Source organism: Alexandromys fortis, unplaced genomic scaffold (genome assembly GCF_014885135.2).
Source record: "Alexandromys fortis isolate MF-2015 unplaced genomic scaffold, M_Fortis_MF-2015_v1.1 scaffold_18, whole genome shotgun sequence".
Taxonomy (NCBI): domain Eukaryota; kingdom Metazoa; phylum Chordata; class Mammalia; order Rodentia; family Cricetidae; genus Alexandromys; species Alexandromys fortis.
In genome coordinates, this window is record NW_026067897.1 from 1,070,215 (window position 1) to 1,093,561 (window position 23,347).

Sequence of the window (23,347 nt, forward strand, 5' to 3'; positions counted from 1 at the left end):
CCTCACTCAGGATAGTGTTTTCTATTTCTGTCCATTTGCATGCAATATTCAAGAAGTCATTGTTTTTTACTGCTGAGTAGTATTCTAATATGTATATATTCCATAGTTTCTTCATCCATTCTTCCATTGAAGGGCATCTAGGTTGTTTCCAGGTTCTGGCTACTACAAACAATGCTGCTATGAACATAGTTGAGCATATACTTTTGTTGTATGATAGGGCATCTCTTGGGTATATTCCCAAGAGCGGTATTGCTGGGTCCAGGGGTAGGTTGATCCTGAATTTCCTGAGAAACCACCACACTGCTTTCCAAAGTGGTTGCATAAGTTTGCATTCCCACCAGCAATGGATGCGTGTACCCCTTACTCCACAACCTCTCCAACAAAGGCTATCATTGGTGTTTTTGATTTTAGCCATTCTGACAAGTGTAAGATGGTATCTTAAAGTTGTCTTGATTTGCATTTCCCTGATCGCTAAGGAAGTTGAGCATAACCTTAAGTGTCTTTTGGCCATTTGAACTTCTGTTGAGAATTCTCGGGTCAGCTCAGTGCCCCATTTTATAATTGGGTTGATTAGCCTTTTACAGTCTAGTTTCTTGAGTTCTTTTTATGTTTTGGAGATCAGACTTTTGTCAGTTGCGGGGTTTGTTATTCTTCACTTGATTCTTCCTTCTCTTTATTTATTTTTCTAATTCTCATGCCCCTACCCAGTTAAGTGACATCTTTGTGGCAGCTGGTCTCTAATACTAATCAAAGATTTCAAGTTCAAAGTCAACCTAGGACAATAGGGAGAACCCTTTTCAAACAAAAACAACAAAATAAGAAACTATGCTGTCAATCTGCAGATTCACTATTATGATTATTCTATAACAAAGTTCCTCATCTATTTCATTCACATCAGCTTTTACTCTGTAGAGTGCTATCTACTTTCTTTGATCGTAGTTTACATGTCTTTGATGGATCATTTTGTTCGTGATTCATTTGGAAATATTTTAGGAAAGCCCTGAATTTATTATAGTGAATTGTAAAGTAGGAGATTTTGCAACAAAAAAATTAATCCATATGAAAGCTAAAAACACAATGCATCTATAAATGGACATTATTATCCATAGAAACCAAATATCAAATATTATTTTTTTTCAAGTAAAGTTAAATGCTTAAAGTCTCTTGCAAGTAAAGTTTGTAAATTTTAAAATAAAATTCATAGTCTAAGTTATTTTTCTCCTAAAGTAGTGAGCATATTCTAGGATTATTTTATGTAATAACAGTAAAGTAAATTTTGCTGCCGAGTTGGAAATTCAAGTCCTATTTCTATATTTGTGTATATTTAATAAATTTCCTTATAAAAAGATGTACAATGGCATATTATGGCCCTTTATAGACAGGGAAAACAGAGACTCACACTTTGGCCCAGCTACTAACAATTCAGCGGAAATTAGAATTTTCATTTCTATTAATTTTTCTAGTTCAGATTAGGTTAATAAAAATTCGTCTTCTTATTTTATCTATACAGCAGTGTACCAACTCATGTCCTAGGTAGAACTATTTACTTGTATTCTATGGACCTCATTAACAATGCTATGGGAAAGAAATCAGACTAAATAAGAAAACTGGGAGGGACGTTGTACTTCCATTGATGAGTTATTAATACTTCACATTATCTGCATGCTGGTATCTGAAGACATTACTTCTTAGGAAACAGAACCCATTTTTATAATTTTTTCTTATTTCTACTTTGCAGAACTGTTAATAACATAAAATTATTGGAGAATGATAATATTTATATGTAAAGTGAAAAAAAATACTCTGAAGGTAAAACTAAACAAATTTGTGTTAACAATTATTTCTTCTAAAAAATAAGTAGCTACAGAAAATCTATAACAAGGATATACAATGCATGTATATTTGTGTTTACAGATATATTTATTTAGAGCTTACATAGCATGTTAGAACCATGGGTAAAGGAACAATATAGTTTATTGGACATGTCTATATTCATAACTAAATTATATTAGATGAATATAGTCAATGAAAATTCATCTTAAAAATATTATATAAAATACACTGTCAATCTTTCTGGATAACTCTTGTGTTCACATACATACGTGTCATTACGTAATATCAATCATTGACTGCGGACCTGATTTTAAAAATCACTCAGTAACAGCTAAAGTGTGTGTCTGCAGTGTGGCACACACATACTCACCTGTCGCCTTTGAAGAAGTAGGTTTTGCCAACATCTTCCCACCAAATGGCAGAATCAATACCGTGAGGGGGAATTCCATTCCCAAGGGTAACCAAGTCATGAGGGTAACCTGGTTGAAGGGTTGTATCCTTGAACACCCAGTATTTGTTACCTGTATGAAATAAGTGTAGGTACAGAATGTGTTAGTGAAACATCAGTTACAAGGTACCTGTCAGCATAATGCGAGTAAACTACTGTGCCGGAGATCCTGGAAATAAGTCAGTCATAGTCACACTGCACACAACACTTACTCAGTATGCCATACCCTGTAACCATTTCTTACTTCACAGAAAGTTGATTTCAACCTGACATTTAACAGAAACTTTCCCTTTGAGGGTCATCAATAATTCCAGTTAAATGATTCTTCAGTGTGGTGATTTGAATGAGAAAAGCCCCCATAGGCTAATATATTTGTTTATTTAGTTCCCATGGGGTAAATTTTTTGGAAAAGTATTATCAGGATTAGGAGGTATGACCTTGTAGGAGTAGCCGTGGCCTTTTTGAAGGAAGTATGTCAGTTGGGTGGACTTTACGTTTTAAAAACCCACGTCAGACCCAGCAAGACTATGTTTTGCTAGAGGATCAGGATTTAAAGCTCTCAACTATTTCTCCAGCCTGCCTGGATGCTACCATGCTGCCTGTCATGATAATGAAGTAAGGCCCTGAACGTGCAAGGCCCCAGTTTAATGTTTTCCTTTATAAGATTTGCATTTGTGATGGGTTCTTTGCATTACAATAGAACATAACTAATATATTCAATCTTATCTGTAGATTAAACTCACCACTTAAAGTAGCTTCTTCCTTAAGCAATTAGGAAGCCATTTTATCTTGTTCCTTTTTCCTCTCTAGCTGTTGTTATCTGAGCTTGATTTATTTTGTATTTCTTCTGTACTCATCAGTACATTAATTATTTCTTTTTTCTTACTATAATTCTGGCTCATGTTCGCAACACTGGGTTCTAGGATTGCTATTTTGAAGGTTTTGAGGTCTTTGGGAGGTGGGGTCTGGTAGGCTGAGATAGGTCACTAAGGGGCAGCCCTGCGAGTCTAATCACACCCACAACCAAGAAGAGCAGAGAGAGAGATGAATGCATGCACCCTCTCCTGTACTCAGCTGCTCTCTATCCTTATGTAGTCCTAAATCAAAACCCAGACAATAGTGTTGCCCACAGAGGAATGAGTCTTCTCACACTGATTAACAAATAATCCAGACATCTCCCCAGAGACATGCCTTTAGGGCAATCTTTCACTAAATGTTTCTTTTCAAGGGGAATCCAGGTTGGGTAAACTTGGCAATTAATATTAACCACTATCTTCTTATTAATCTTATTCAGGCTTCTGTCATAAAACTTATTCAGATGATCACAACATAAACTGTGTTCACTGTCTTTTCATATTGATTGTATCTTACAGTCAACTGATTTCTCAGTCACTAAAATTTGTCCCTTGAAGGCCACTTTAATTGAGAGTAATACAAAGCTTTCTTTTGTCTCTTCTAAAAAGCAAGTACTCTGTAACTTTTTCTCCATATGCTCCCTCTACACTAAAACAAGGAGGAGGAGGAGGAGGGAAAGACTCAGGAACACAGCTGAACTGAAAGAGAAAAAGAGGAGGGAGTAAATCAGAGCTGAGCTGTCAAGAGTGAGCTACCAGGTGCTCACTAGAGAAGGTGCGCCTACGCAGTTCCTGGTTGTGAGTTATCACGAGCTCAGTTAATCCATGGGAGCTTTTGTTATAATGGAACAAGGTATCTCCTTATGAACTTTGTGCATCCAAATTCTATATGAAGTATGACATGCATTTGAGCCTCCAAATCTTGGAATCAGAGTCCTGGCTTTTAGCCAACATACCATGCTGACTTCTAGCCAGGTTCCTTAGTGACTTGATGACAACTGTGTAGCTTGTTCTATTTCAAATCTTTCTTTTCCAGCTTGCCTCTAGCTTGTCTTCCTTCTGTTCATATTTCTTAAGGCACTAGAGAAGTTCTTCTAAACTTTATACCCCAGTTTTTTTTATCTTTCAAAGTAAAGCTTAATTTATTTATATATATATATATATTTATTTATTGAAAAATTTCTGCCTCCACCCGCCTCCCACTTCCCTCCCCCACCTCCCTCTCCTCTCCCCCTCTGCGCACTCCTCTCCCCCTCTCCCCACTTCTCTTCCCCTCCCCTACTCCATTCCCTCTCCCTCTCGAGTCTGAAGAGCAGTCAGGATTCCCTGTCCTGTGAGAAGTCCCCCCTCCATCCAGGTCCAGGAAGGTGAGCATTCAAACAGGCTAGGCTCCTACCAAGCCAGTTCATGCAGTAGGATCAAAACCCAGTGCCATTGTCCTTGGCTTCTCATCAGCTCTCAATAAGCATGGGATAAAACTGGACTCTGAATATACCCCAGGTTTTGTCTAAAATTTTTACGTCTTTTTTTCTAATTGTTCACAAGGTAGAATTTTAATGCACACATGTGACATTTCAAGGCTCCTTTCAACATCATTTGCTTACCTCACCTAAAAAATAAAGTGAGGTAATCCCTTCAGTATATATTCGGGTTATTTTTGTTGAAACACCTTCCTACATAGCATGGTTTGCTTATATTGCCCGAGTGTCTAGGCTTTATCCTTACCATGATACTACCTAAATGATATGTTTGCTATTAGCTTTGAATCTTGTTAGCAAACCTGGAAGATGGATCTTATCACAAATAGCATGTCTGAGCAAACAGTCATGGCTCACTACTGTGAAAAAAGACTATGCAGATACTATATTTAATGGTGTGTTGGGAAATGTCATCATAGAATACATGCTTTCCTCAGGTTCTTTTATGTCTGGATATTTTAAAGAAGGTGCCTCTCCCAATGTCCAGATCAAATCTTTGACAGAGTAACGAGGGAAAAAAATCGAAAGAACTATATTTCACAGCTCAAGTCTTCTTTAATCCACATCTCTTTCATCATTAGAACAGCACATGTTAAAACAACAGTGGAAAACTTTTAAAAGGTCCAGCCTAATCACCTATGTGTAGACTTCCTCCGTCCTGTCCTTTCATCCTGATTCTAATTAGGAGAGGACCTGTGGCTACAATGCCCTCCATGTCAGCTACCGAGAGTGTCTTTGGTCAACTGAGCTCCACTGTGACTTTCCAGTAGAACATTCTATACTTTATAATGTGCATCTTGACAGTTTTGAACTTTACTCCTTTCATGACAGTTTCTTAACTCTTTTCTCATATTCACAATGGGTGAACACACAGAATGAAGTGTTCAGAGCTTTCTTTACATTTGGCTGTACGTCTCAAGAGAGAATAACAAAGTGTTGATGACTTTATATAAAATTCTTATTATTCTACTAAAATCGTTTCTTGTATTTTGTGATTGCAAGTGATATATATATGTATATTTATATGTACATATGCATATTTATATGTACATAAGATGTGTGTGCATGCACGTGTGCTTACTTGTTCAAATATGTGATTTTGGTGGCCACATTCCAAGAACCATAGGACAACCTCAGGCTTTGGTCCCACCTTTCACCTTGTTTGAGACAGTCTCTGTGTGCCTCTGTGTATGCTCAGTTATTTAGCCTGTGAGATTTCAGGGTTTTCCTGATCTCATAGCAAATGTAAATAAAAGGATGCAATGAAAGTTTTTGAAAGTGAGGAAAGATTTTATATATGCAGGTAATACTGATGTTAGAAGACTGCAGTTTGAATTATAAATAATATGAACAATAATTTAAAATCTTAGATTTTTGAAAAACATAAGGTTAAATATCTAATATCATTGGAAATTTTAAGTTACCAACTATCAGATTTTATTGTACATGTGTTCCTGGGTAAGGCCAATAAAACAAGGAGATTTAAAACATTAGTATGGCATGTGCCATTGTATTTTAGACTAAGTTTAGAAAGTTGTTAATATGTATTTTCATTATAGTCTTCCATTTAATTAAAACTTTGTCACAAAATTTAAAAAATCTAGAATGTGATTAATATTAATCATTAATTTAATGCTATTCCCATGCTTGACGTGTGTTTTTACATGTAGCAAGGCTCTGGAAGATGTAGTCTAACTTTGTTTTTCAAATAGATGGTGACCGCAGTAAAATACTCACTTATGGTAGAGTTCTTTTATTCACTGTACTCTGTAAGAAACAGGTTACTTTGATCTCAAATGAACTTCATTAGAACTTTTAAAACTCCCAAGAACAATGATTTTTCAGCAGCATTAAAAAAGTGTTGGCTCATTTGAAAAAAAGGAAATATGCAAAGAACAGAAACTATTCTGCAATAAGCAGACGTGGGCCATTTTATGGCCTGGTCTATTTAGACATTCCTATATCTTTTCATCTGCTGCAAATCTTTTTAATGTTTTTCTTCTCAAATGTTATGAGCCTCTATTTGTCTTGTTTCGATCCTGTAAGTGCTATTTTTTTGTCTGCCTCTGGAAATGAAATTGTCAAACATGGTAGGAAATACCTCTTACAGATATAAAGTGATAGCAAAATTGGAAATGGAGACAAATTTTAAAATGCTTGAGTTTGATGGTGGCTTGTTCTTCATTTAAAAATTTACTTTCTTCTTGAGGGACATTTTACCAGCTCTATTTTCTACATAGATTATTTTTCATATTATTAGCTCATAGCCACTCAGTCAACCTGCCTTGTAATTGAATGTAAACATCTGCCATGATTATGTTCGTCAAATGAGATCCTGTGAGATCAGCTGTGTCTGTGGATATCTACACAGATTTCTAGAATCACCACAGGGGGATGCACTGCACACTCGATGGCACATTCCATTTCCTATCCTTTCGGACTAAAGATGCCTTTTTATGAACCCAGTGAAGGAGTTTCATTAGTTGCCTGATGTAAAATAAAGGAATAAGGGGAGGTCGTTGATCTAGACCCCACAATCACACATGTAACCCAGTCATTGCTTGTACAACAAATTACTGCTGAGAACAACCTGCTTTACATCCATCCTCATACCCAGCTCACACTCCTTTGTAGTTTACCGTGTGAAGCATCACGGCAAGTTGAGTGAGACTTTATGTAATGACTTCCTTTTATTTTATTTACTTTTAGCTATGTATATGAATGTGTGAGGGTCTGTGAGTGAGGATGACAGTACAGCGGAGTGCTGAGGGGATTTTGAGCTTCCTGATATGAGCACTAGGAACTAAGCTCTGGTCCTCTGCACGAGCAAGCACTCCACCATGGAGCTCTCTCTAATCTCTGAAACGACTTCATTTTTTTTTATAGGAGAGAACTGTACATCTATACATTTAGTAAATTTTAAATACTAAATTTTAAATCATTTAAGGTGTTGTCAACTTCTGTGTTCCTTCGTTTCACAAAATCTTAAGGATTCTTATTAAAAATAAGCAAAACTAAACTAGGAAAATTAGTGAAAATAGGATAGCAATAACAATGAAATATAACATTGTGAGATTGAGAAAAATGAGGTTGCTGACATATTTAATAATGATTATTAATAGAGGTTATTATTAGCAAACACATTAAAATCATTTCAAGAGAGCAGTACATAACATTAAATTAAGATTATACATTGTTTTTAATATAGCTTCGGTATATTAATTCCTCACTGTAAAAAGAGTCCCGATACTAGGATGTAACTCAACTCAGGAAGTTGCTAGGAAAGAAGAAACTGCTGTGAGGAGCCCTTACTGGTTGTCATTATACCTCCTTATCCAGTAGTGAACTAGAAGGAGAAATGCATTGTGTTGATGCTTACATTTAACATGTTCTAGAATAATAAAGAAATATATTCTAATACAATTCTAATACCTGTGACCCAGCATATATCAATCTATGGAATACATAAACTGATAGTTTGGCTCCTTTACAGAATAACTTAGTTTGGTATATATATATTATATGTTATATCACAACATAATAAATTACAAGTAATACCATGTATCTAAAGTATATAATTTGTAATATATATATATATATACACCTGTCAAAATATCAAATAACTAAAATACTAATCATTTTATACTGGATTTCCACAGGCTTGCCTGTGTTCCTTCCCACTTCACCAAATCTCATCTGTAATCCATGTATTAATCTTGATGGAAGTTTTGTCCACATTCTATTAGTTTCTATTGAGCTTTATAAAATTATATTGTCAGAATACTTTGTATATCCTGGGGACACTGCAGAAATATACACACAAGACACACTGTCTTCTTTTGTACTTTAAGCTGTCTTTAAAGAAAAAAATGAAAATCTTTGTGGTTTATGATTCAGTCATTCTCTGTCATTCCCAAGCTACGTCACAGGTGTCTCCAATACTCGTGTAGAACATTCAGAGAGTCCACTGCTTTCAGCATGAGGATGAGGTCATTGTGATTTCATATATGGTCCAAGGTACATATCAGAGTTTATGTCATTTGTGCATACCTTGGCACGGTTTAGGCAGTGTTTGTTGGGAGGCCCTTTGTTTCCCCCCACTGAACCTTTTCTGTATCTTTCAAAGAAGTCTCTGAAGAAAAGCACGACTTTTAGATATATGTTTGGGTCTGTTTCTGAACTAGCTGTTCCCTTTTAGTGCCATCTAATTCTAATTTTCTTTCTTCATGCCAGTGATTTACTGTCTTCAACAGTGGTAAAATATGACTCAAATTGAAGTAGTAATCTCACGGCCTCTTTTTGTATGACAAGTCTTTCATGTATGGGTTTTAGAGTTAGCTCAACCACTAGTACGTATTATACAACGAAGCCTGTACAAGTTTAAGCAGAACAGCAATGAGCCTGTAGATAAATGTGATTAGACTTCACACCGCAAAAATATTGATTGTTTTACCACGAATAGAACATAATTCACCTAAAATTTCTGTACTTTTGTTTTGTGTTTTGTAATGCTTATGTGTTACATGTTTTGCAATCAATGCAGAAATATTTAAACTTTTAGATGATAAGGCCTTTATTTCTTTACTAATGTGTAGTAGAAAACAAATTCTTGCTTTGCACTATTTTTTTAAACGGAAGCACTGACTGCCTTTACCGTGAAACACATTTGCAAAGGTGTTTGCATACTAGATCTTCTCAGACCACAGTGCAGTAACTCGTCATCCTAGCAGAGGCTTATCTACTGTCCAGTATAGTAAAGGAAATGCTTACCCTCAGAAAACAGTTGGGGTGCTTGCTTCTTGTTTAGTTTTCCTGTTCCTTTTATCCAAGAGATGAATTATATGAAGAGCGGTTGTCTGGCCTTCTTTGTATCACACCATGGGAGTTGGGTTGTAGGCTACTGAGCTTTTACCTAACTTTTCCCCTCCTTTTAGGATTTTCCTGCCTTCATCCCAAATACCATGAAAGTAAGACAAGCTAGGTTGTTAGTTTACAATTATCAGAGTCTCAGTCCTTTCATTTAGCCAGTAAGCCACAGCCACATGACAATACAAAGATTAATAGAAATGGGTTAAACTAAGATGTAAGAGTTATCCAATAAGAATCTAGAGCTAATGGGCCAAGCAGTGATTTAATTAATATAGTTTTTGTGTGATTATTTACGGGCTAAGTGGCTGGGAACCAACAAGCGGTCCCTTCCTTCCAACATATATGCTTGAATTATTTTCCTATGTGGATCATCTCTTGATTAAAATAGAAAGAATGGTAGGTAAGTTATACAGTGACGGGGGCTCTGGTATTATGTTGCTCTTTATAAATTTCTATTAACTTCATGAACTTGGCGGCATACCTTGCCTCAGCTTACTTCGCTTACTTGTCGGTGAATATGGTGCATCCTATTCCCTATCTCAGGATTATTAGGACTGCCAAATTATTACCACATGTGAAGTACTGGGCACATGTGTGTTGTCAGTGGATGCTTGTTATGGCTGCTGCTACTGCTGTAATTATTTTTAATATCATTGCCCTCCTGCTATTTGATAGCAGATGTACCTGAAATATGCATGCATTATCCCACTGTGAACCAAGGACGCACACCACTGTTACCAGTCAAACTGGTGTTCTTGATTGAGTTCTTAGCCTTGTTAATGAAATTGCTTAGAGAGATACTAAGAAGGAAGCTTAAGCACAATTTTATTAGACACCGAGACGAGCAAAGCAATGGAGACCATTGAGCAACCACATGTCAGAAAACGGGTCACAGAGTAAAATGATTGAAGTAATAGTTTTAGACAAAAAGAGTAAGAAGGCACAGAGAGTATCTTGGAGGCATTGACCAGTATCGAGAGAGAGAGAGAGAGAGAGAGAGAGAGAGAGAGAGAGAGAGNAGAGAGAGAGAGAGAGAGAGAGAGAGAGAGAGAGAGAGAGAGAAACTTTGTAAAGGAAAAGTTATTTTTTTCTGAGTAGCTCTGGGAAAACAGGGTACTCAGATAAACAAACAGATCACATTTCTGTCTGTGAAATCTCTTCCCGGGATGCATAGGAAAGTGTTCCAGGAAGAGCAAGTGCATTATTTCATTAACTGGATAATTATTCCTCCTTTCTCGTAGCATGATTTTACATGAATCATCCCTCCTGAAAGCTGGTGGCTTGGCAGGTGATAGGCAGGTCTACCTTGATTAACTCTTAAGTGAGCAGACAATATTATACAATGCTCTAATCTTTGGAATTTATCAGAATGTCAAGTCTCCACTCAGACCAGAAGTAGGTTCCTTCCTTCCTTTCCTTCCATCCTTTTTCCTTTCTTTCTTTCAATCATTCATTCTTTCTTTCTCCCTTCCTTTTAGCCCTCCTTCCCTTCCTTCTCTTCTTCTTTTCTTTGACAAGGTCTTACTATGATTCTCAGCTTACATTAGTCTCAAACCACTGAGTTCCAACCATTCTCCTGCTTCAACCCCAGTCTCCCAAGTAGCTGGAGTTGTAGGGATGTTCTAGTCCTGCCCTACCCCTTACTTTTAGTTTGTGTTATATATAATCAAAATCTAAAATTCCTACAGAGAAGGATGTCACTAAATTTCGACTTGCACATAAGCATACAGCAAATGAAAGTATAAATTACAAAATTAAACATTATACTTATTTTGTTTCACAGACATTTTATTTTATTATTTTATATACATTGTACTTCATGAAATCAGTTATATAATCTCAATAACCTTCATTTCTTCACTTCCTTTTACTTCATAGGGCCCTGAACAAGCTGATCAATATGCAACAGAACCGGTCTGAGAAAACATGCTTACCTTTAAAAAAGACGAAATTTCCATCACTGTTTTCATAAACTGCATCAATACTGGGGGGTAAGCCCCGCCAGAAGTAAGTAATTTGCATGGGGTATCCATCCATCACCCTGTTGTTTCTCACTCGCCAAAACCACTGGTCCTGCAAAGCAGACAGAAGCAGTGCTCAGCATTTCCACAGGCCTGGCAGCACGGGGGGACAATCATGCACTGGAGAGTTTTAAAGCTAAGTATAGGATTCTTATTTTCTTTCACCAACATAACCTGAGAGAGCGCTAATACACCATGGAAAGCTAACTAGGAAATCCCACCATCTTTAAACAACAGTACGTGAATAAAGACGGTGTCACAGTTCTCCAGGTTTTCATTTGTCATTAATGTAGGACTTTCAAGATGGAGAATAAGGAGGAAGGATAACATGCTGCTTGGTGGTGAGAGGTGGGCTGTGATTACAGCTATGACATGTGCATTTGCTGTGCCCAGTTGCACTTCTGCCCACACACAGAATCTCCATGCTCTAGATGCTGAGACTTGAACAGAAGGGCCATATATCTTTGGATGCCCATGCTGTAGTTGCTGTCTGTGTAATGATTGATCATTCAATGTGTCTCAAATTGGTCAGTAATGGTCGTTCTACGTAAGCAAATTTATCTTGAAAATAATCACCACAGAAGATTCCACTTAGGCTAATTTTCTCTTCTACCTGCTTTTGCAAAGTGCTTTACTAGACTCAGTTTTAAAACAGTTCTCATGTCTATTCTTATTCTTGTGAATAACAGGATTTGGCTTGCCATAGCTGTTTATAAAGTTAATGAGTGATTAATTAGTCTGAACATAATGTATTTTCACGTTAATCTGTTCTTTTTAGGTTACCGCCTTTAGAGAAGTCTACGGGGCATTGCAGTGTTTAAAGAAAGAGAAAGAAAATACAACTAGTTAGTTAGATATATTGCTCTTCAATACTGGAAAGAAAAATTAAGATGATAACTTGGTAAAAAAAAAAAAAAGAAAAGTGTAAGGGAAGCATAATGATATGTGCCTTGCAAAAGCAATGCACTTCGGGGAAGTCTGCTATTATGTCCCAGTAGCTGACATAAGCTGCTTTTTAGGGGACAGCCTAATGTCTAAAACAACCATTAGAACAGGCTTCCTACTAAAACAGTCATGAACATAAGCAATAATTTTGCTATTAAGAATTTCACAGCTCATCAACGCAAGATCAACCAGAAGAAATTCTGGGATAAAGATGCAGCGGTCCATCTGTCCTGGTAAGCACTTTGCATAGTGACGACATTGTTGAGAAATTATCACAGCAAAGACCCACTATGGTAGCAGAAGGAAACAACATGTCATTGAGGTGCTTGCCAAAACACGTTTAAATCAATAATTCTTAAAATTTTCTAATGACCTTTTAAGAAGTCAGATTTTATAGTTGGCATTTAAATTTAGAAGGTTAAATTCTTCAATAAATAAAATCCATATAGCTGTTCGTAAGTAAAGGAGGTAACATTTCAGAATATTTTGCTTACTACTGTTCCAAATTGATGTAGTAACTTGTGCAGCTTGAAAATGTTTCAAAAATCTTTTGGTTTTATTTTACTTTATTATGGACAGTGAAAGGTCAAATGACTGGTTGGTGTGGACCACTATATCATTCCTTAGTATTTATTAAATAATGGCATAGCAAATATGCATTTTAAAGCTTAAATACTTATAAACATCAGTGCATAATTTTGTGTGTACATATAATAATGTAAATAATTTTATCTGATTTTTACAAATAATTAAAGACCAAAAAAGAAGTATTGATCCCAGAATAAAAAGATTCTAGGAGATAGTAGGAGATAATGATTACTGAGTCTGGTTTCAACAATAGTACCTGCCATGATTTCCCACAATTCCTCTGGAATCCATGTTTGCATAGAACATGCATCATAACATTTTTAAGACATTTTGATTTAATAAAAAGATGCAACATCCAAAATGCTTCTTTGGGAGAAGGATATCAGATTTCACACATCATTGCTCAAAGCAGCAATATTTTATTTTAATATTTCTAGAACTTGAATATCAGCAATAATGGCAAAGTGGCCAAATTCCAATTCAGATATCTAAATTTAGGTGTTGAAAACATAAAACATGTCTTTCACTTCATTGTATTAGTAGTTTTAGATACAAAAAATAATCTAGATATAAAAAAGAATCTAGACATAGAAAAGAAAGCTAGATAAAAAGGTAAATATAGCAAGGTAAATATACCCTTTAAAATGTATATTCAATTGGAAAGACCAAAGTTGATTCCAAAATGTACTACACTTGCCTGTATAAAAATGGGGCCTGCCTCCCACTAAATATAAAAAGCCACAAACAGTTGTTAATAAAAAAAGAATTATTATTCTTTTATTTTTTAACTGAAGAAAAAATACATTTTCCACATATACTGTTTAGTATGTACCTATTTTTTCAAGGTATGCAAGACAATGGGTTCAATGTCAAACTTTTTAAATTAATTAATTTATTTACTTATTTTATATTCTGGTCAGTGTCTCCTCTCCCTTCTCTTCTCCTAGTCCCCTACCACCACCTGCCCTCTGCCAACCCCATCCACACCTCCATTTCTATTCAGAAAAAGGCAGGACTCTCATGGATACAACAAAACATGGCACATCAAGTTGCAGTAAGACTAAGAAACTCCTCTTGTATTAAGGCCGGGCACCAAAACCCAGTATAAGGAATAGAGTCCCAAATGCAGGCAAAAGAGTCAGAGACAACTCCTGCTCCCATTGCGAGGAGTATCACAAGAAATCAAAGCTGTCACATATGTAGAGTACCTATTCTGTCTCATGTAGGCTCCCGGACGTTGGCCCCCTGGCTGTTGACTTCAATTTCAATGAGACCAGTTTAGTTGATTCTCTGAGTTTTCCCAAGGTGTCCTTGGCCCCCAGGATCCCCAAATCCCTTTTTCCCTCTTGTGCAGGATTCCCCAAACTCTATTTAATTTTTGTCTGTGGGTCTGCATGTGTTTCATCAGTTGCTGAATGAAGTCTCTCTGATAACAGTTTGGTTAGGTGTTGGTAGTAGTTTAATCTGAGAGAGCTTGGAAAGGAATTCTAGACACAAAAGAACAGAATTAAGCATGGCTTCTTGGTCGCAGCATTTTCTCATGTGGGCTCCGTTTGCTAAGGGCAAGAACATATCATTTAAGAGAGGCTTCCTGACTCAGCTTTAGCTGCAAAAATCTTGCAGCTTTTTTAAGAGGCCCTGCCACCAAACACTTAAATGGTGTTTATGAATAGCTGACAACGTGCTTCTTGGTGGTGGCAGGGACATTGAAACTCCATAGACCTATGGCAATAACCATGGCTCCGGCCAGCACCTCCACCATGAAGAAAGACTCTCAGAGAGCTAAGGATTGGTATGGATTCAGCCGTCAAAGCCACAGCTTTAATCCTAGCCATATTGCTTATCAAATTAAAGACTCGTGTGGTCAGAAAAAAAAGAGATATAGAGTAAAGATGGATTCATACAAAAAAATCTTCTAAACAGTTTACAATGTGTTTAAAAATATATGTAGGCTTGGGAGAGAAAATATACCACATTTTCTTTATCCATTCCTTGGCTGAGGGACATCTAGGTTGTTTCTAGCCTTGAGTTAATGGGTCCTTTGGTAGACTGATTCTCAGCTTTCTGAGAAACTGCAACAGTGACTTCCAAAGTGGCTGTACAAGTTTGCACCCTCAGAAGGAAGGGAGGAGTGTTCTCTTTGCTCCACATACTTTCCAGCATGAGCTGTCATTTGTGTTTTTTATTTTAACCATTTTGACAGGTTTAAGATGGAATCTCAGAGTGGAGCACAGGCACTAAGATCAACAATTAATAAATGGCAATATGTGAAATTGAAAAGCTTCTCTAAGCCAAAGGACACTGTCAAAAGCTAACCAGGACTATAGCAAGAGACTGTCTCAAAAGCTCTTCAATGTAAGATAGGATCTCAGAGTCATTTGATTTGCATTTCCTAGATGATGAAGGATGTTGAACATCACCTTAAATGTTTCTCAGCCTTTTGAGATATATTTTGAGAATTCTCTATTTAGGTCTGTACCCTCCTTTCAATTGTATTATTTCATTTGTTGATATATGGTTTCTTGTGTTCTTTATATATTTTTGAAATCAGCCCTTTGTCAGATTAGATGTTGATCAAGATCTTTTCCCATCCTACAGGCTACTGTTTTGTCCTTATTCTCATTAGAATTCTCTAGTTCCTACCATTCTGGGCAAAGTGCCAAGACCCTGTCATGGTGTAGGGGTTGGGGATGCTAAAAGACTAATCACATGACATAGGAAACATCCAAGGCACGAGACAATAGTAGAGACTTTATTTTCACTTTGGCCATGAACCAACCATATTCTTTCTCTGCAGACCTCACTATAACACAAAAAGAACCACTCTGAGCTGGAAGTTTTCAAAATGAAAGAGAACATATGCTTTGAGAACAATATATTCAACAGAAATAAAGGGTCAAGTTTCCACATCACTGAGCTAGTGCTGGGGCAGAGGAGGAGATAAGTTGATAGGGGGTGGGCAAGCAGGAATGGCCCTGGGAAAGAGTTTATATTTCCAATGAAAGAGATGCACAGTTACTTGTCAACAACTGATGTGTTAAAGGGCTATGTCGAATTAGAAAATTTTTCCCAAGAGATAAGGGCATCTGGGGCAGAGAATTCCCCAGAAGAGCAATGCAAGACACCCTGAAAGATTCCTAGGTGAGGTTGTTTCAGAGGCCACTGGCAGTTGTTACCATAACAGCAGAGACTAACTCTTATTACCACTGTCTAATTGCTTTATGCTAATATGCTCTTGAGAACATTCCTTCAGCTCCCACTGTTCCACTCAGCTCTGTTTACTTAAAAACAGAGTTCAAAAGGTAATTGCCCTCCCTTACACTCCAAGGGAGTCTTCAACAAACAGCTTGATGGCAAAACTGTTTCTACCAAGATGCCTGTGGGAAATCAGATGACCTCAATGTTGGAAAATGGAAAGTCCTGCGATACTTCTTCAAAAACAGTAATGAGTTAGGACCACAATTTCCTACTGCTGTAGGGGAATCATTCTAATTCTAATCATTCTACTCAGTAAAGGAACCTTGGGTGATCATGGTGGGGCAAAGAGATGGTAACATGCTATGTAGCAACCAGGCTGCTACTCACTGTATGGCCGTGGTCCAAGCTGCCACACACTCTGCCATCATCTTGAATCAGACGTTAAAGTACACCTCGACACTGAGAAACTAGTAATCTAACAACTGAAAAATGAATGAAGCAAGTAAAGTACAGAGAGGCTGAGCAACAGGAATCATTTGTATGTAAAAAAAGATACTTGGCTAGAATATTTATAGATTATGAGAAACATTATCAACTAGTGATAATGAGGAAGGATGGTATTGGCTTGATTTTCATTGGTAATTTTTTTAAAAAATAAATCTTTCAATTTTTGAATTATAATATAATTATATTATTTGTCTATTTTCTTTTCTTCCTCCAAAACCTTACAAGAATCTCCCAATCCCTTAATCTCTCTCAAATTCAAGGCTGTATTTTTCTATTTGTTGTTACACATGTATATATGTGTCCCCATACATACACATATATATTTATAAACACACAAATACAACCAGCTCAGTTTGTATAGTGTTGCTTATATGTATTGCCAGGGCCCATAGATGTGAGTCCATTCCACCTTGACTAAAGGTTAGAAAGTTTGAGCTTTTCTGCTGTTTCAAAATTATTGACAACAGGTGTGGCTACAAACAAGAGATCCTGCCCTCGGGTGTGGCTAATTAGTATTTTGAGTATAGAGGTGGATCATCTCCACATTGACCAAAGGCCTGATAATTTAAGTCTATTCCTGCTCCTTCAAAGAGAATGGCAGGAGGATTCAGGGAGTGGCTGCCTGCAGGATACTTGGTTTAAGGATATGGTCATTACATATCCTGTCCAAACAACAGAGAACTTGACTTAGGACACTTTGGGTATTCTTTATATCATGCTAATGAAGCCTGTTGCCTCCACCCTCCCCTTTTGGAGTGGGGTATATAAGCGGGTGGAAAATAAACTAATGTAATTTCAGTATTCACTGAACTTCCCTCCCAGTGCTTTCTGTGTTTCTGTCCTTTATTTCTATCACATCTCTGTCCTTTTGCTTAATAATTCTAATCTTCATGCACCTAACCTGGAATGTGTGAATCCCATTGAGGTTGGGCCCCAACAATGTATATGTCTTCAGGAATGTCCATTGGTATTGAATAACCAACTGGCTTGATCTTCCCTGGGGAAGACTCTTCCTCCCACTTGTAGTATTCCTTATTTGCCTCTAGTTCTTTACCTAAAATGGAGACCCCCTGAGCTGTCTCCCATCAATATTAACATTTTTCATTCTATTGATTTCATTCTTCTAAAGGTATTAGAGAAAATAATGTTGGCCTGCATTATATATCACAGAGAGAGATGATGAACAATAACAACAACAACAAAAATTTTCTCAGGTTGATGGTGAATATACTGTCCCAGGAAAGGAAAATATGACATGTTGGCTAGATGAAGTCAAGTAGATATAGTAGGGAGTGTGGGTAGGGCAGGGCAGTTAAGTGAGGAGGAGTCAGATCAATTGTAGAAGCTACGACACATAAATGGGAAGAAGAACAGAAAGCAGGTACCTTGATTGGGCATGGGTCAATGACATGATCAATATACCAGAATAGCTAATGAAACAAGTATTGAAATAAGGTGGGAAAGAGGGGAAGAAAGGTAAAAAACACAGTGAACACAGTTGTAGAATAAGAACCATCCAGGAGACTGCACAAGGAAACAGAAAACTCTAGGTTTAGAAGTAAAGGAGTCTGTTAAGTACTGAAGGAGAAAAACACTTGAGTTAGATTACGTTGTAAATGGTCAATAATGAAAGACATGTGTGCTCTAAAATGAAAGTTAAGTTATCAAAATTTTGCAGATAATAAAGAATATGTCAAATTATGCTCCAGTTGCTAGAAAGGAAATGAGTTCTTGCAACACCTTTATATAGGTGGGAAAATTTCTCCTTGCTTAATCATGTACATAATTTCCAATGCCTAACTATGCTCATTTGTAACTTTCATATTTGAAGTTATGGTTAGAAGTTTGGGTCTAATTGTGCATATAAAATCCGTTTGTATTTTTGTGACCATTCAAATTTACATAGAAATGTTACCATGGTAAACTACTTCTTACTTGTCTGCTTATATACAGAGAGATGGAAGCCAAACCCACATCCTTGGCAAGAGCAGCCAGTGTTCTTCAATGCTGAACCATCTCTCTTTTTTAAATTATTTTTTTATGTACGATGTATACAATATTCTTTCCATGTGTGTATCTGTAGGCCAGAAGAGGGCACCAGACCTCATCACAATCTGGCACCAGACCCCATCACAGATGGCTGTGAGCCACCATGTGGTTGCTGGAAATTGAACTTAGGACCTTTGGAAGAGCAGGCAATGCTCTTAACCTCTGAGCCAACTCTCCAGCCCTGAACCATCTCTTTAGCCATGAAAAGAACTACTTTCCTTTAATTTTCTGAGTATTTTTTCCACACAAAATTAAATAAATCAATGTAAAAACCATTCTGCGTTCAGACAGTGGCTTTTCCCATTCTTCCTGTTTCGCCAAGATCTCTTACGCCTTTCTCTTTCTCTCTCTCTCTCTCTCTCTCTCTCTCTCTCTCTCTCTCTCTCTCTCTCTCCCCCAGAGTTTTTGTTTTGTTTGTTTGTTCTCCTAAGGGTTGGGAGCTAAATATTCCAGGTCATTTCAGCTGAATGTCTACCTGGAGTGTTCTTCCATAGCAATTTTGAAACGCTGCTTCCAACATGTTGTGTATAAAATTCCATTTCTTCTGTCATGATCTCCCTGAACCACTAATATTTGATTAGTTTTGATTTAGATAGATATTCCTCCAGGTTAAAGGCTTGGGTCCTAGATATTGCCTTTATTTGAAATATTTTAAAGATGAGAATCAGTGTAAAATCTTTGATCATTATTGATATACCTTAGAAGAAAACATTGGGACACTATGCTTTTCCTTCGGTTTCACTCTTTCTAACATGGTTCTTAATGACTGTACAGGACCAATAAAGCATAGAGTGACATCTCCAAAATACTGAGTCAAAATCCATCTTTCCCTTCATAAGCTGAAGGTTAGGTGTAGGTAACATTATCACAGTAATAAAAAGCTGACTGCTATAAGATCCTGTTTCACGCATATATACTTTTAGTTTTTATCAGATCATGCTGTATTATTACCACTATTGCATTTATTAATGTCTTACTTGGCAATATTTAATTTCTGACTGTCTCCCTTCCCTGAATAAAACTAGTTTAGAAGAGCTCACTACAATAGCAAAGGCAAGCACCTTATAAATATGTATTGTAGAAATAAATCAATAAATGCAGTGTGTAAGAAATGGAAATTAAAGCTATTCACAGCAGAGATATGCCTTTTGAAATACAAAACCACTTTAAATTAAGAAAACAATTTCTTCAGTTTTTTTAATTTGACCTTAGCCATTTATTTTTACCCAACTTAAAGTTTGAAATGAAATGAGTACAAAATTACGGGTTACAAAACAGGTTTTCTTTGATGAATGCTATATGAACAGCTAGTCTATGCCAGAGTAGACTGGCTTTCTACAGCAATATCTCATACAAATGATGGGGGGCATTTGTTGGTGAGACTGGGGATTCATTTGGATCTACTGAAGAGTAAGAGAAGTGTTTGTATCATAAGTGAAAAAGCAAATTTTGAAAATGATCAAGTTAGATTGCACATTATCAAGAAAAAAAACATTAAAATAGATTGGGGCAGAGGAATTCGGGAGTGAATTCACTGAAACCTTTTCACACGATACCAAGTGTGATATTTGAATCTATGCAAACTGTAAGAGTTGAATAGGGTTTTAAAGAGGGGGTGGTTTTCAGGATTCAATTAACAATGATTATTTCGAAGAAGCATTTTAATTAAAATTTACTTTATAATGCAGATTCTTCTTGAGGACACATAACACATTTTCATACTTTAGAGATAATTGAGCTGTGAATTGACATTACAGTTTTAGCTTTGCCCCACAATCTTTTGTGAGTTTGGACTGTTGACTGATTGCTTTTAAGGCAGAATGAATGACAACAACTTAGTCGATAAACTCAGGTATCAAATATTGGCGTGTTCTGCCTTCCACTACAGGGAAGGAAAGCTCTTCTGAACTATCCTCTGCTTCCTACCTTCCACCCCATCTTCTGACATCCCCTCCTTTGACATATCTCTTCTTTTGCTTATTTTTCATTATTTTTAGTTCAAACACAAACACATATAGTAGCTTTAAAGTGGTATCTCGTATACAAATGATTTTATGAGAGAGTAGGAAGGAGTAAATTTAAAATAAATGAAAAAAAAAACATTCACACTGTGATACATTGATAAGAAACAAATGACTGTTCTGTCGGTCGGTCAGCATTTCAATTGTAAAGTGCTCATGGTGTGCAATATGCTACAGCTAAACAAAACAAATTATTCCAGCCTGCTGGATACTCAGCAATGGGTAAACTAAAGAAATGATTTGCCCTCCTCAAGTATCAGTCAATAGCCAACAGTTCAGAGGTAAAGGATAAGGCCTATTGGGCATCTCCTTTCTTCATGTCTATTGCTGATGGCCTTTCTTGTGTGGGACCAGTGCAGAAAACCAGTTTAGTGAATTAATTATTGTAATATTTTATGGAATCCAGAGAAGGACATTAAAGTCCCTCACTTTATATTTCTCATCCATCCTTCCAGAAAATTCTGTGAGCCATAAAGAGAGTGGTACAAAGGTTTGGCTAGGTATGAACTTCTCTGCAACATGGAAGGCTGAGTCTCTGCATTAACTACTATTACTGCTCCTTGTAAGGAAAGATGTCTTTAATTAAGGCTGGGAGTGGTTTCTTTTATGGATATAAGCATATAAAAATACAAAAATGAGACTTACAGAGTTTATCATGAATGATTAGATAGTGGGTCTCATTATAGATGAGAATTTTCTGGAACCCTATGAAGCAGAAGACCTATGTGCCAGGAAAGATAAGCCTAGCTGTGCAACACTGAGGTGGTCCATGCTTATCTTCCTCTTGTTTTGATTTTTTCTTTTAAAAATGGAATCTGGTCTTGCACATGCCAACCATGCACTCTGCCAGTGACCCACATCATAAGCTCTGTCTGAACTAACATCTTGAAATGCAACACAATTATGATTTACAATATGTTAATATTCTTTGGTATCCATATTTTGTAATTTTCCTTGTTTATGAATTAAATTTCATGCAAATATTTTAAAAACAATTAAGTTTGAAAGTTCATGTAATTGTTGCTTTACAATAGTCCAACTACACATTTTAAGGCAGAGAAGATCAATCGAACCCTTACATGGATAGGAAGTGTACACATGTTGTGGGTTCAAGCCTTGATTAAGGATTGACTGGATTAGAGCTAGAAATGAAATACAAACTTAAATACATTTTAACTTTTTCTTTTTACTTATATATTAAGAATTTCAACAAGAGTACAAATGTTTCCTGTTTGAAATGTGTAAAGACTTTTATGAAAACAAACTTTACAGGCTATTGCAGAGTTTTCACCAAGTGACTCACATTAATATGAGGTGCTATAACACATATTTAGTATAAGGCTTGGTTGGAGATGAAAGCAGAGCAGATTACTGGCAATAACAGAAAGGACTCATTATTCCATATGTAAAATAACCACATAGCGTGGGTTCTTGGGGGAAGCACCATGGTAATATTTTTATGTAGGATGCTCACATTCGTTTCTTCTTCCCCCAACATGTGTGAGCCCAGAAATAACTCCATTATAGCAGCATTTCCTACATATTTCAACAGTCTTTGAAAATAGAAAATGTGTGCTAGATTATGGCAGATTCACTGACGAATATTGCTACTGAAGAAATTGATTGAAGGTATTTTGTGTTGTTCATTTACAGGCTAATTCATAAAATAGTTAACAATAATCACACAAACTTATTGGAAGGAATTACAAGAGTGAAACCCAGTAATTATGGCTGTTGTTAACCCTTCACCATTCTTTGTAAAGTCAAGGCAACCTATAGCTTTGTTTTCAAAAGCATTTACTGACTAGAATTACAAAATGCAACGCAAAAAAAAAATACTGCAGTTTTTCTTCTCTTGCTAAATTCTAGCTGCTATTTAGTTTAAATGGAACAGTTCTAAGCAGGTCTCATTTATGGAAATAAAATAGCCGACAGAGTATTTCTGGTCCTGTAATTTGCAGCTTCCAGAGAAATGAGAGTTAACTATTGATGATCAGCACATCTCAGAAGTAGCATGGCTTTGTTTTCTCCAGCAAACACTTTACAAACATGATTTCAAGCTGACAGGTCAGCAATAGGGAAGTGTGTGCACTGATTTTCTTGGTCTCTTGAAAGTCCATTAGAGTCCCTCAAACTGTAATGGCCTTTAATCGGTTTTACTTGGTTGCTATGCTAAGCCGCTGTGGGTGCCAAGATGAAAAAGGCCTTTAAGGAATGTCAGTTCCTCCAGAATCTGCTTGTCAAAGGATTTTGGTTTTCTTCCTATGGCTTTCCAAACACTTATAAAGGTTTACTTTTCCTTACTGGTAATTCCCACATTATGAATTCATACAGTTTATAATGGTAATTCAGGGTGGAGTGTGTGGTTAGGAAGTTAGAGACAGTTGATTAGGTATGAGAATAAAAGATTTTACAGTACATTCATGCTTCCCCACTGCTGATTTCAGTGTTGTGAAAAATAAAAAGGATGCAATTTTCTAAGTTATTTTTAAAGCTCTATTATTTTTGCTTTGAAAATATACTGAAAAAATTCAGT

General features: G+C 36.5%; 1 protein-coding gene across 1 annotated transcript in view; it reads right to left on the reverse strand.

The window, feature by feature from the left end:
• Mmp16 (matrix metallopeptidase 16) overlaps positions 1 to 23,347 on the reverse strand; it is a 179,262-nt gene that overhangs the window by 10,125 nt on the left and 145,790 nt on the right. The window contains exons 7-8 of the mRNA XM_050119116.1: positions 11,417 to 11,555; positions 2,204 to 2,354 (exon numbers count right to left, since the gene is read on the reverse strand). Of these exons, the coding sequence (XP_049975073.1) occupies positions 2,204 to 2,354; positions 11,417 to 11,555 (290 nt within the window). The remainder of the gene's footprint in view (positions 1 to 2,203; positions 2,355 to 11,416; positions 11,556 to 23,347) is intronic.